The following is a 13,786-nucleotide window of genomic DNA, read 5'->3' as shown; positions in this document are numbered from 1 at the left end:
ACACCCTGGGCTGAAGCCAGGTGCTAAACCTCTGAGCCACCCAGGGATCCCCTGTAACCACTTTAATCCTCAGTTTTCCTTCGTTTGGGTATGGATAGTAATTTCCAGTCTACTTCCTAGGTCTGTTGGGATTGTCAAATGAGGTGAGACTGCTTAAGAAATTCAGTATTCTATTGCTGTCAGTTATCAAAACCATTTCTATAAATGTTGAATGGACTCCTTTGGCTGATAATCGTCTGTGATTACAAGATCACTTCATCTGAGTATACTTCATCTGGGTTGGACAGATCTGGATTAGCCTTTGGACTTTGTGTCTTATATTTTAGGGCTTTTCATTAGCTAATCTTTGAAAACGTAGTACCCTCTGGGTTAATAGCTACTTAGCCTATTCTGAAGAGATGGTGGGCTTCTGGTATGGTAACAAATCTATGTTCTGGTCCTGGGGGATCTGTTTTTTGGCACCTCTCTTGGTGGTAAAGGAGTGATTTTCAGGCTACCTTTGTAGGAGCAAGGCCTCTTTGCAGGATCTTAAAGGTGTTTCAGTAGTTTTTCAACTAAATCTTGTCTATTGCATTACCCTAATGTTCTTTTGAATCTTGTAGGGCAGGTAGCAGTGGATCATATCTCAAAGCTAGAATTCTCAAGTGATCCAGCATCACTCATTGTACACAGATTGTTAGAACAGCTGCTCAGGATCCACTGTAGTAGTTTATGTGACTAGAATCCTGTCAGCTGCCATTTCTCATATATATTACATAGGATCTGGTCAACACTTTAGATGTGAGGACAAAAGTAGCAATGAAAGGGATACCTGGGTGGCTCAGTGGTTAAGTAAGAGTCTGCCTTTGGCTCAGGGCAAAGGGCGTGATGGCGTGATCCCAGGGTCCTGGGATTGAGTTGCCCACATCAGGCTCCCTGCATGAAGTCTGCTTCTCCCTCTGCCTATGTCCCTGCCTCTCTCCCTGTGTCTCTTATGAATAAATAAATAAAATCTTAAAAAAAAAGTAGCAATGAAAGCTTGGGCAGCCTGCTGTCTTCTCCAGATCCAGAGTTACTCAGTGATTAATCCTGGAGGCTCACTTACAGTTCTATCATTTGATTGGAACGTAGAATTCATTATGTCAGTGTTTCAAAACGGTTTTCTTCCAGTGAACTCCTGGTGAGATTTATCAGATCTCACAGGGTAGTTCTGTCCCTCTGATAAAACACTTTAGAGAACCTTACTGAGCACTTTTAGCCTTGTTACTTTCCCTGAACTAAAAGCAGTTCAGGTGAATGAGCCAGGTGTTCTGTTGTGACCTTCAGGATAAGGGAAATTGATCCTTTATGCATGACCTAGTACTTACAGACTTCTAGAAATCCAATCTGTAAAGGAGTATTACTATCTTTGAATGTAGTATTTCCAGTATGGCATAGAACTTATTTGGGAGAATGGTTTGTAACTGTATTTCTTACTGTTTCATTTCATTAGACTAAGATTGTTTAGGTATCTTAATTTTGCTCTGAATTTATGTTGTGCCCTGTCCTGAAGACCCCAGAGATGTAAGTGTGTTAAGTGAAACATTGTATTATCTGTCCATTTCAGTAACAGATCTAGACATAACTCAGGAGTTTCTCACTGAGGCAAGATTGTTGTCCATTTATAGGCTAAACTGAGAGAGGCAGGAAGGGAGACAAATGGCGGAAAAAGAGAAGGATATTGGTTGTGAGTTTCATGAACTCACAAAGTAGGCTTATCTTTGTGAAAGTATTGATCAGTGCTATCGAAACCATACTGCCTTCTATTTTTCCTTTGATGAGATTGACCATGCTTATGCGTTTGCTCTTCATCTCAATTGCAGGTGTGTTCATCCTCGGGGAGGTGTGATTCAGAGTGTTTCTTCATGGAAGCATGGCTCAGGCACGCAGTATGTCAGCTCCCGGCAAACACAGTCATGGACTGCCGTGACTCCCCAGCAGACTTGGGCTTCACCTGCGGAAGTTGTTGATCTTACCTTGGATGAGGATAGCAGACGTAAATACCTACTGTAATACAATGTCACTGTGTTTCCTCTGCACTGTTCCCTCCCACTTCCTCCTCCTCTTTGTGACATGGAAGTTCATTGTCATAGCTTCAGCCTCAGAAGCTGTTTGTGGCATTTGTATAATCGAAACTCATGGAAAATTGCCCCCCCTTTCTTTTTTCTTTTTTTTTTTTTAATTAAAAGAAGTCACTTAGGAAAATAACTTAGCACAGAGAAAAGAATTTCTTCCTTCCCTCAGTAGGAATATGAGAATGATGAATTTATTAGACAACTTCATTTTACTTGGTGACTTTCAATCTTAGGAAATTCTGCCTTCCTTTTAGAATAATATTTTAATTACCAGGTGAAATGGATTTCAGTTTTGGAATCTTGTATTTATTTTTCTGTGTAATAAAATTAATATCTAGACTTGACCACTGTCAGCCCACCCATTGGCACTCCTACCTTAGGGCATTTGCACACATTTAGTTAGGTCCTTATTGGCACCTAGTAGGGCATGTGCATTTGAAAACTTGTCCTTAAAAATAGAAGACAGAAGTATTACTTTTCTTCTAGCTTAAGTCTTCTGCCTTCTTTCCTGATTTTGCTCCTGGCTGACTTCCCACAACACAAATAATTGATATGGCCCTTTGTGTTTATAAATACTGCTAAGGTGACTTAGTTGGTTTCCTTTTTGCAATAATTCATAACTGTTTGGAAAATGTCTGCTTTGGGGGCAGAGGCATTTCGAATAGATACCCACCATGAGGTTTTTTGGGTATGTGAGGAAAGTATTGGGAGGGCAGTGGGAAAATCTCTCTCCCTCAACTTTTTCCCCCTGGTTTGTTCAAATAACAGGAGAACACAGAAACCTGTTGCTTAGGTAGAATATGAAAAGTTGTGTTCACCTCTAAGACTGTGGGCACTTAGAAGTCTGAGAAGACAGTGCCTTCTTTCATAGCTGGTCTCTCCATAAAAGATATACAACAACTGTTTAACACTTATGCTGAAATAGACCTGATGCTGTATTTGGGTATTTTTCTCCTCTACCATCTAAAAGTGGAAAAGTCAAAATGCACTATAAGAAACCAGATGCAAAGCACATAAATGACACTGTAGGTTTTACAGTCTCTAAATAAGCAAAGAGTAGTAGGAGCTTCAGGGAATTCAGGAAATGCCAGTGTTGGAGTTTTGTGGCATTAGTTACTACCTTTTTTCCTATAACATGTTGTAGTTACTAGTGAATTCTTTTACAAGCAATACCTAGTTAGAACACTATGTACTGTGCACAGGGAGGAGTGAAGTACTATTGGCTTAGAAGACCTCATCTTTTGTTTTTCCATGGTTCTTGTTTGCTTTTTTTTGTTTCCATATCTGCTGTGACATTGCTGTAGCCCTTTGCTTCCCTACCCAAATGCCTTGGTGGCTTTTCCTTATCATCAGAGCATGAGAACTACCATTTTCAGTTGTCATTCAGTGGACACACATATACCAAGTGCCTCTTCTGCTATGGCACTGTGCAAGGTAGGTGCAGCAGGGCCACCAAGGCAAACGGGACACCCCTGCGTGCGCATGCATCAGAGTCTGCCTGGCTCCACCTGCCTGGCCTTCTCTTCTGTTGTGTTTTTTTTTTTGTATAGACTCATTTAGTCCTCTACGCTTTTTCCTGCTGCTTTAGTTCTTCCATATACCTCTTCCATGGGAGTGGATGTAAGCATGTGTTCTTTGATCTTCTCTGGTAGCATCTCATTTGATCTGGCCTCTGTTCTTCATCAACTTTTTATTTTCCCGTCAATCTCCTTTTAGTAGATCAGGCTTTTAAAAGATCATGAACCTCCAGTTTTAGCACCTCATATCGGATCTCTCACGTGGCCACAATTATAGACAAAAACCAAAGATCCAGAGGCCAGAGCGAACTAGGACCTTCTGCAGATTCACTACTGGTGTATCCTTGGACCTTCATATTTTACTTTAGGATTAATTTATTGAATTTTACTGTTACATGTTGTTTTTGACTTGAATTAAAATGCTAGACAAAGCAGAAATGTACAATTTCTGGTCTGTGTTTTCCAGGAAAATCATTGGGAAAAGAATAGAGTGGATTATATGACTTGAAGTTTTTGCAGCTTATTTTTTCCCCAGCATCAGGGCAGAGCCCCATTTTAAAGAATGTTTTTGCATTACCCATTCTTATGTTAATAGTGTGCTTTGTCCAATTCCACACAGCAGGTGATTTCCCGTGACACACTTTCTTTAGCCCCTAATAGTCCTCCTCTAAAGAGAATTCTTCCGGTGTGCTTTGTGCACCGTGGATTGAGAGCAGAGAGCAGAGTCATAACCGAGCTCTTCTGTGGCCTTTTGCTTTTACACCAGGTTGCACTTTCCCTGCACCTGCCCCTGTTTCAGCATCCTACCTGACTTGATGCACCAGAACAGGAATTTAGAAGTTAATATGCAAAAGCGGGAGAGGACAGGATGGTAGAGACCATCAGCTGTTTTCCCCTACAGGGTTGGGATTTTTTCCACCTACTAACTATAGAGGGACTGTGTTTCAACTCTTCTTTCATTGCCAGACCCAAGAAGAGTGGGGGTGTGGTTTCTGGCAAGGTTATCTTACTATAAAATTCTGTGGGAAATGACTCCTGTGACATTTGAAATTTCTTTTAAAGGGATTGTTGTTAACCAAAGTGTTGCATTTGGTAGCATAAATACTTCTTTATGCTTCACAGAACATTGTTCAAAGTAATAGCCCTGCTAATGTGGTGTACTTGGGTCACAGATTGGATTCTGGCACTAATTCACTTAAGTCTCTCCCTCCCCTCCAGTTTGAAACCATAGAGCAGTAACTAGCTATCGCGTCATCGTGGCTGCCGTAGAACATATACGTGCTGCTCACCAGTAGCTGTCTTTTCATTCTGACGGAAGGGGCCAGACTGAATGGACTCCAGTATTTGTTACAATTGAGCATCGCATAAACTCTGCTTTTATTATTATTAATTGTGAATAGCAACCGTCTGATTTGCTGTTAGCGAGTTGTTCACTGTTACTTTTAGCAGATTAGCACCATAGGTAACTTAAAAATGAATTTGTTGCCTGCTTTTTATACTGTGTCACAAGGTTTTTGAAAGAGCTGGGGACACAATTTTGTCTTTTAGTTTAAACTTTTTTTTTTAAATGCAAGGAGCCCCTAATCTCTGTTTTCCAGTATGTGTATGATGTGACTTCCATGTATATATATAAAGATGATTGCGCCCTAACCAAACTTCCTCAGATTGTGCACTGTTTGTTTAAAATAATCACGTATTTTAGTCCAATGCTGTTGTATTTTTCATTTTATTTAAAACACTACATACTTCTTATTCTTTTAACAAATTTTAAAGAGTAGTGATCTTAAAAGAAAAATCACTGGATAACTAGGAAATATTTTTGTTGTTGTTTTGTTTTGTTTTGTTTTTTAAAGAGCACAAGGTCATATGAAGCCTTTTGTTCCTCTTACCATGAAAATGAAATGTTAGCCATTGTATGGCTAGGAACCAATGCACTTGGTGGTTAACAGATCTGCTGTTGCTGGAGTGTGAGCGTGGACTTGATGCAGTGACGACAAATCATTGCTTAGAATTAATGTTTTAAAATGTGCAACTCTAGTTTTTAAAACAAAATTTGGTTCTTCTTTTACATTCATTATTTAGTTTTTGTTTCCATTTAGTATTTAATGGTCTTTGGAGAAAAAAATAATAAAACAGAGTGTTATATATATATTTTTTGGTGCAAGATAAGATTTTCTGTTTTTTGAAATAAGTCTGTAGCATAAAGGTTAAACTATTTTAAGACAAAATAAAATAGAGTGTATTTAAACAATGATAATTTCTGAGGATTTTTTTCTATCTGCTTCAGTTAATTAGATGGTGCCTGGAGCAGCTCCTAAGTTAGCTTTTGGATGTGAAAGTGGATTGTATTTTGTTAACAGATCGTGGTGTGCCGACTTTTTCCAAGCAGTAGCTGTATCCTACTCCTAAGATGTGCATGTGGCCATTGGTGTGTTAAATCTAGATAAAAGTAGCTTTGCACTGGTTTTCCTGTGGCCCCCCGCCTCCCTTTCCAGCTAAGGCCAGTGAGATTTCCAAGAGAGCAGAAAGCTTCCTAGCACTGGGCACCTCTGCTTCTGGGAAGAAAGCTCAGCAGATAGTTATTCCCAGAGACCAACGCCCGACTGCATACACTTTGCTTCTGGTTGAATATCATATTCAATGTAGGGTGTTTCAAAAACAGCTTAAAGAACTTTTCTTTTAATTTGGTTCTGTTTTCAGGTTTTAAAAATTTGATTATAAAACTGATAGGAACTACCACATTAGCATCTCCTGACTGTTATAACTTATCTTCACGTAAGAGGGGATGAGGAACTGGGCAGAACAAGACCTCTGTGTACTGAAATACCCCTCCTGGGTCTCTTCATGTTCCTCAAGAATTCTTGGTTCTACTTGCACTGGGACGGGGTCTGTTAACAATGAGGAAACATGCTGGGTTATTTCAGCTTTTTGGAAAGGTTCTATTGTACCACCTTGTGTCTGAGCCTAGACATATTAGCACCTTTGAGAAACTCTTCTTGGACTCCAGAAGAAAACTGCTTACCTAGGGCCTTACTTTGAATCCCTTTTGCCCTCGGATGCTGCTTTTGTAAATGAGTAAGTAAAATAATTTATGGCAAGTTCTTAATTTCTTTCTACCTTCTTCCTTCTACTCTTGGCTGGCTTGTGGCCTCACTTTGCTTTATTGACGTGTTTTTCACAGTAGGTGACAGCTATTTATAACTTTACTCCTGGGGAAAATTATAGATAAACCTTGACCAAATATATAAATGCCTCTTTGGCTCCAATTTTGGAGCTGAAGTAAAGTGAATTTCCTCTACTTATGGTGTTTTTAACTCTATTACTGATCCAGGAAGGAGTGATCTTCCTAGGTCATTGGTAAATACGGTTTTCTTTACTTCCTTGACTTTGTGTTTGAGAGCCCCGAGTCCCAGAATCTGAGAAATTCTGGGGCACCGTGGAGCTTTGGCCAGGGGAATCAGCTTGGAGCAGAAGAAAGCAGTAGAAAATACTGGAGGGAGCAGTGAGCTCAGACAAAGATGCACATGATGATCGCACGCCTCATGGAGATGCAGAAAGAGCCTGTGCTTATTCCAGAGGTGGTGGCACTACTCAGTCAGGCTGCCCTTGTGCATTGTAGATGGAGTGGCTTTTGGCAGGGATTCCTTTTGTGTGATGAAGATTCACAGTCTCCTTGTTTCAGCCTTGCCCTGAGATCCCATTTGGTGGGGTGGGTGAGTGAAGGGTCAGAATGCCTGCTGGCAGTGAAGTCAAACCTCAGAAGGGAGGTGTGGCAGCAGCTGCCTGTGTGATCTCAGAGATCCTGGCCTGCTGGTCGGGAATACCCCTTGCTGGTAAATTATATCAATCTTGCTTCTTATTCTTCGGTGAAAGAAGCTATACGATACCAGCTTTTTTCCATCATGCTTTTGATAATTGACACCTGAGAGGAGTCATTTCTGTTTTCTCTCCGTGATGAGTCCATCCTAAGAGTGGGAAGGTGAAGTATTATTGAGCCCTTACACCTGTGATGGAGTCTGAAGCAAGCAAGTCTGACGTTAGAATGGATATTGGGGTCTGGAGCACCAGGGGGCATTAGACAGAGGGTGTGGTGGCTAGCGAATAAAAATGCTGAGCCGGATACTAGGAGACCCCAGAAAGGCCAGCTGACCACCTAAAGAAGTTAATTTCTATACTTGTAAAATGAAGAATTTCTTACATCTCTTTTCCAAGACCTAAAGGTAGAATCGTGTGCTGTTTTAGGGGATAATTTGTTGTTCTGCAAAGCGTTCGGGATTTTTCAGGCAAGAATTCAGGAGAGCAGCTCACTCCAGGAAGCTGTTCAAAGGACTTAAAGGTCTGTCCTCTCACTGAGGTGTTTGGAAGGCACTGGATGACTAACACTCACAAAACCTTGACTTCCAACAGTCTTTTTATTTTCAGAGTTTTAAATGAATGTTTATTTCAAAATTTCCACATGGGAGTAAGAAGTGGTACAGATTGTTATCCTGATTTTGCAGATTGGAAGATTGAGAACAGAAGAATAACAACTTCTCCAGATTTGCATGGCTAGACTTTACAAGAACAGATTTTTTTTCTGTGGTCCAAATTAGGCCTTTTTAGCTTTAAGAAAAACAAAACCTCTTTTCTCCACCTGGTTTTTCTTCATTCTTTTTGCTGCTGATTCTACTTTGCTCTGTCCTAGGAAGAATTGGAAGTCTTCCTGAGAAGGTAATGTATGATTGAGTCCCTTTTCTCTTAGGTAAGTGGTCAAAGATTTAAACATTAGAACCACACACTTGAGTATGCGTCCCAGCTCAGGCTTTGGAATGGCCATGGAAACTTTTTCCATAGATAGATTCCCTGTCTCATAGTTTGTGGAATGGGAAACTACAGATGGTCAGTAAACATAGAAAAGATGCTTGGACTCATACTAATTATGGAAATGCATACTTAACTTCACAGGGTGCCATTTCACACAGGCAGGATCAGGAATACATTTAAATCCAACCAGGACGCAGAACACTGGCAACTTGCTTGTCTTTTTGTGTGAGCATAATTTGCTACAACTACTTTGGAAAATAGTGGAATCGTCTAGTAAAACTGAACATGTATATGCCTTATGTATGGACTGAATGTGTGTCTCCCCCACCCCACCCCACCCCACCCCACCCCAAACTCCTATGTTGAAGCCCTACTCCCTGGTCTGGTGATATTTGGAGGTGGGGCCCTGGGCAGTGATTACATTTAGATAACGGGGAGGGGGTCCCTGTGATAGGATTAGTGCTCTTATAAGAGGAAGAGACCTGAGCTTTGCATGTGAGGACACAGTAAGAAGGCAGCTGTCTTGTATGCCAGGAGGAGGGCTCTTACCCAGATCCGACTGTGCTATCACCCTGCTCTTGGACGTCTAGCCTCCAGAACTGTGGGGGAAAAATGTCTATTGTTTAAGCCACTCACTCTAGTATTTTGCTGTGGCATCCTGAGCTAAGGCATCTCATTACCCACAAATTCCTCTCCTTGGGATAATACCCTTGAGCAGTTTTTAAACTGCGGTGGTACCCTATTTAGAAAGTCATGAAATCAATTTGGTGTCTGTAAATCATCTTTTATTTATCTATTTAAGGGAATAAAACAACACAGCAGAAAACAGTATTGGTACATGAAACTTTTGTTAAATGCTGATACACATATATGCAAATATATGTGTGCGAAGGGTCAAGATACAACTTTTGTGGGTTTTTTTTTTTTTTTACTATGAGTTACAGTAAAAAAAAATATGGAAAGCCATGATTGTAGACCAACTAGTTTATGTGCTCAAAAATATTTAGTGTCATTTCCCCAGTTTTTGGCTGTTTCAACATGAATGTTTATCTATAGGGTGGATAAACTGATTTATACACTGTTTAGCCACTGTGGAAATTAGGAACTAGACCTCTATTCATATTCTTATAGCAGTTTTATCAACATAGATAAATCTCAGTGTAGAAAAGAAGTTTCAGAATATGTATTACATGATGCCATTTATATGAAGCTTAAAAGGATAAAATAATTCTACATATTGACAAAGGTTACATAAGCATGTAGTAAGACCATCAGAGAAATTCATGAGAGTAATAAACACCAAATTCAGGGTAATGGTTGCCTCCAGAAGGGGAGGCAGGAAGGGAACACAAAGGCTTCAACTTTATGTGTAAAATTTCTTAGGTTGGGTAGTGGGGACACAGATGTAGGTTATTCTTTGTACTTTTATATATATCTTAAATATTTTATAATAAAATTATTTTTTTTCTGTCTCAAGTAGAAGAAAAGTTCTTTATACTTATCAGATGATAGTAGTGGGCATGGGTAAGATCTGAAGCTGATTCTCTTTTAGATGTCCTCAATGCTTTATTCCCTTGAGCACTTGTATATGTCACCAAAAGCACAAACAACAAAAAAATAAAACTGGTGAATTGGACTTCATCAGAATTGATTTTGTGCTTCAGAAGACACCATCAAGAAAGTGAAAAGACAGTTCACAGAATAGAAGAAAATATTTGCAAACCTTTGGTAGGGACTTGTATCTAAGAATAAATAAGGAGCATGGGATGCCTGGGTGGCTCAGCGGTTTTCAGCCCAAAATGCGATCCTGGAGTCTCAGGATCGAGTCCCACATCAGGCTCCCTGCATGGAGCCTGCTTCTCCCTCTGTCTCTGTCTCTGCCTCTGCCTCTCTCTCTGTGTCTCTTATGAATAAATAAAATCTTTAAAAACTTAGAATAAAGAGCTCTTACAAATCAATAATAAAAAGAAACCAATTAGTTAATGGACAAAGGATCTGAATAGCTACGTCTCACTTGGAGATGCAGTTTTGGTCAGTAACACATGAAAAGATGTTAAACATCATCAGTCATCAGGGAAATGCACCTCAAAACCACAGCGAGATACCGGTTCACCACCGCTAGAAGAGCTAGAATCAGAGTCAAGTAACATGTTGGTGAGGAAGTGGAGCAGTCGGGACCCTCATCATCTGCTGGCTGGAATACGAAGCCACTTTGGAAAACTTGTTTGACTGTTAAAGTTACATGGCTCAGCCACTCATATCCTAGGTATACACCCGAAAGAAGTGAAAACCTGGGTCCACACGAAAACTTGTACCCGTGTTGACAGCAGCGTTGTTCATAGTAGCAAAAGGTGGCCACAGCCCAAGGTGGTCAGCTCAGGGGTGGGTAAGCAGCATGTGATCCAGCCATACAGTTGAGTGTCCAGGCGTAGACAGGAATCAGGTACTGATAACAGCATGGATGAACCTCAGAGGCATGTTAAATGAAAGCAGCCAGTTACAGAAAGCCCAAATATTCTCTCGTCTGTAGGAAATGTCCAGAATGGACAAATTACAGAGACCAACTAGATGACTGGTTGCCAGAGGCTGGAGGGGAAGTGGAAATAGGGAGTGATTGCTAAAGGGTAAGAAGCTCCTCTTTGGGTGGGTGAAGAAAATAACTCTCAAAAAGGGTGAATTTTATGGTATGTGTATGCTATTTCAATAATATGTTATTTGAAAAAAGTACCAATTACCTTTGGAATTGAGAGTGCCATGCTTTTTAAGCTGTTACTATCTTGGCACGAATGGGTGCCCCACACTCTGGAGAAAATGAGTTTAGGTGAGTCACAGCGCAGTTGTGAAAAGGGACCCAGGGTACCAAGGTGACCGGAATTGAAGGCAAGTGGGCCTAACTTCTCAGTGCAGACTGCCCTGCCCTGAGATGCCTTAGGGGGGGACGTACCCTCCGAAGACAGTTGCGGATTGCTGAGGTCTCCACACAGGTCAGATCTGCCACGGGGGTGAAGGTCATCCTGGCGGCAGCTCCCTCCGTCCCGCCCCCCCAGACCCTGGCTCGCCCGGTCAGGCTTGCAGCCACCTTAGGGCTCCGCGTGTGGCAGCCGGTGGAGTGGCCCTAGCTGCAGCCCTCGGGGCAAGTCATGGCGGATGGGCTGGGGGTGGGTTCTCAACACCCACACCCTGTCCCGGAGATTCTTCCCTCGTGGTTGTGACCTGCTCCAAGTCGCGTCATGCTTCCGGCACTTGGGGCGGGAGTCTGGCGTTCCCCACAGGCTGAGGCCGGAAACGTGTTGGGGCCTTGCCTTTAGGCCGTGCTGCGCAGGACCTGTCCCCATTCACGCACTCAGAAACACTCCACAAAAACAGGGACTGAATAGGTAATATGATGACATTAAATTCATATCTTTCAATAGTTACTCTGAACGTGAATGTCCTTACAGTTTTCTTGGAACAAGTAAAGTACTTCCGGGAAGGCAAGCAACAGTTCACGTCTGTGCTCACTGGCACCGAGTGGTGAAAAAAAGTGTCCCAAGGTCCGGATTTGCGTCCTGCCTTCATTGCTAACAAGCTGTGTGACCTACCAATGTTGGCCACCTATCCGGGTGCCAGCCTCCTCATCTGTGAAAGGCTCCTTGCACGCCGACCATGGGGTGGGGAGAGTAGGGTGGGCACTCGAGGAGGATCGGAAAATAGCAGAGGATGACTCAAAGTAGGTTAGACGTTAGACTCCGATGGTGACAAAGGAGGGCTGGTGATGGAAGCCAGCCCTGGGCCAGACGGGTAGGGCTGTGGCAGAGTGCAGCGAGCCCCACTTCATCTAAGGGGAAGCCACATCTCTGGTCACCAGGGAGTGCAGGCTGGATCTTGCCAGATCTATGGGTTGTTTTTTTTTTTTCCAAGAGAGGGAATCCGGATTTTTAAAATGCAAATGTGAAACTTCTGATTTGTGCATGATCTTGTGCAGCCACGGTGGGACCTGCTGAAGATCCAACCTGAGTAGGACCTGTTGGTACAGGAAGAAATTAAAATAAGGTGAACCCGTGCACTCCCGCCTCTTCTACCACCTCTCCCACCTCCAGCCCCCCTCCCCAGCCCTTTTGCAGGAGATAAAAAGCAATGAGCTCCCCAGGTACGTCTGGTGCTCTGATCCATGCTCATTCTGCACAGGTGGCTGAGGCTTGCAAGCTGCGGGTGATCCCCTGCTGAAGCCCCCCCAGGGGCTGTGGTCGCCTGCATCCTTGGTCCGCTGTGTCCCCTGAGTGTCTGGTTGGCAGACAGTCAGCCAAAGGGACTAGAGGCCAATTCTAGTGTCATCAGCCCTGGAACCTGGATGGATTCTAGTTGCCCTCACTCAGCCAGAGAGAGCTTGCCTGCAGGTCTGATGTAGCCTGTAGCCTGCTAGTTTGCTGCCCCCATACCATGCACATTTCACTGGTTCAGCAAACATTTAGTAAATACTTGCTATGTGCTGGCTGGGCACTGCTCCAGTCCCCAGAGACATGGAGGTGACTGGAAGCCAGTCCTCATTCTCTAGCTTGCTCTGTCTGGTGTAGCACATCATGGTCACAAAGCCTGACAAGGCTCTAAGACAGAGAGAGCCCTGTGCTGTGGAAACAGAAGGAAGGCCGCCTAGGCCAGCCTTTGGATGGACTGAAGGCATAGGGCAAGAGCTCAGTTCACAGGATGGGTTGGAACTGTGGGGTCTGGGGAAGTAGAGAGTGGAGGGTGTGCTGGGTGTCGTTCAAGCACACAGCTCAGGTGAAGCACGAAGGTGAGAAGAGCAAGAGTAGCTTAACGGAGGAGCTGCTATTTGGGAGAAACGGGGTGAGTGGTGGGGAGTAAGCCAGAGATGTAGGTGGGACCCCTGTGAGGAAGGGCCTTGAATGCCTCACCGACATCCCACAGGCACTCCGTGTATTGGTCTCTGTCTCCACCACAGAATGTGCACCTTCCCCTCAGCGAGCCTACAGGGAGAGTCCTCAGTGCCGCAAAGGTGTATTTCTGACATGAGGGAGCACTAAGGGGCCGGGTGGGGACGCCGAATGAGAGTAGCCTCCCTTGCGGTAAAATGGGCGAATGAACTAGAAGGGGATCGAGACTGGAAATGGGGAGTTCTATTAGGAAACTTCAATGGGAGTTGAGTGGATAAATGAAGAAGGGCTGCATCAAAGTGACAGGAAGGAGAATTGGGAGGTGAGGTCTGGCTGAAGAAACAAACATAAGAGGTTGATTCTTCGGGACATGGTGACAGAAGGTTAGGGGGCAGGTGCAGAGCATGTGACCGAGGAAGAAAGAGGAAGAGTGGGGCTCCCAGGTTTGGGTACCCACTGAGGAGGACATGCAGAAAAGGGGCCAAGTTTGAAAAATATAGCA

At 43.1% G+C, this 13,786-nt stretch overlaps 1 protein-coding gene across 4 annotated transcripts in view; it reads left to right on the top strand.

Moving 5' to 3' along the window:
* Positions 1 to 5,867, top strand: part of C7H18orf25 (chromosome 7 C18orf25 homolog) — an 80,806-nt gene extending 74,939 nt beyond the window's left edge. For all 4 annotated transcript variants that reach the window (XM_038543368.1, XM_038543367.1, XM_038543370.1 and 1 more), the window contains one exon: positions 1,842 to 5,867. In XM_038543368.1, the coding sequence (XP_038399296.1) occupies positions 1,842 to 2,031 (190 nt within the window). In that variant the 3' untranslated portion in view covers positions 2,032 to 5,867. The remainder of the gene's footprint in view (positions 1 to 1,841) is intronic.
* Positions 5,868 to 13,786: the final 7,919 nt, after the last annotated feature.

This window comes from Canis lupus, chromosome 7, assembly GCF_011100685.1.
Source record: "Canis lupus familiaris isolate Mischka breed German Shepherd chromosome 7, alternate assembly UU_Cfam_GSD_1.0, whole genome shotgun sequence".
In the NCBI taxonomy this organism is placed as follows: domain Eukaryota; kingdom Metazoa; phylum Chordata; class Mammalia; order Carnivora; family Canidae; genus Canis; species Canis lupus.
Note: the sequence above shows the minus strand (reverse complement) of the source record. Positions and strands in the feature narration are given on the sequence as shown.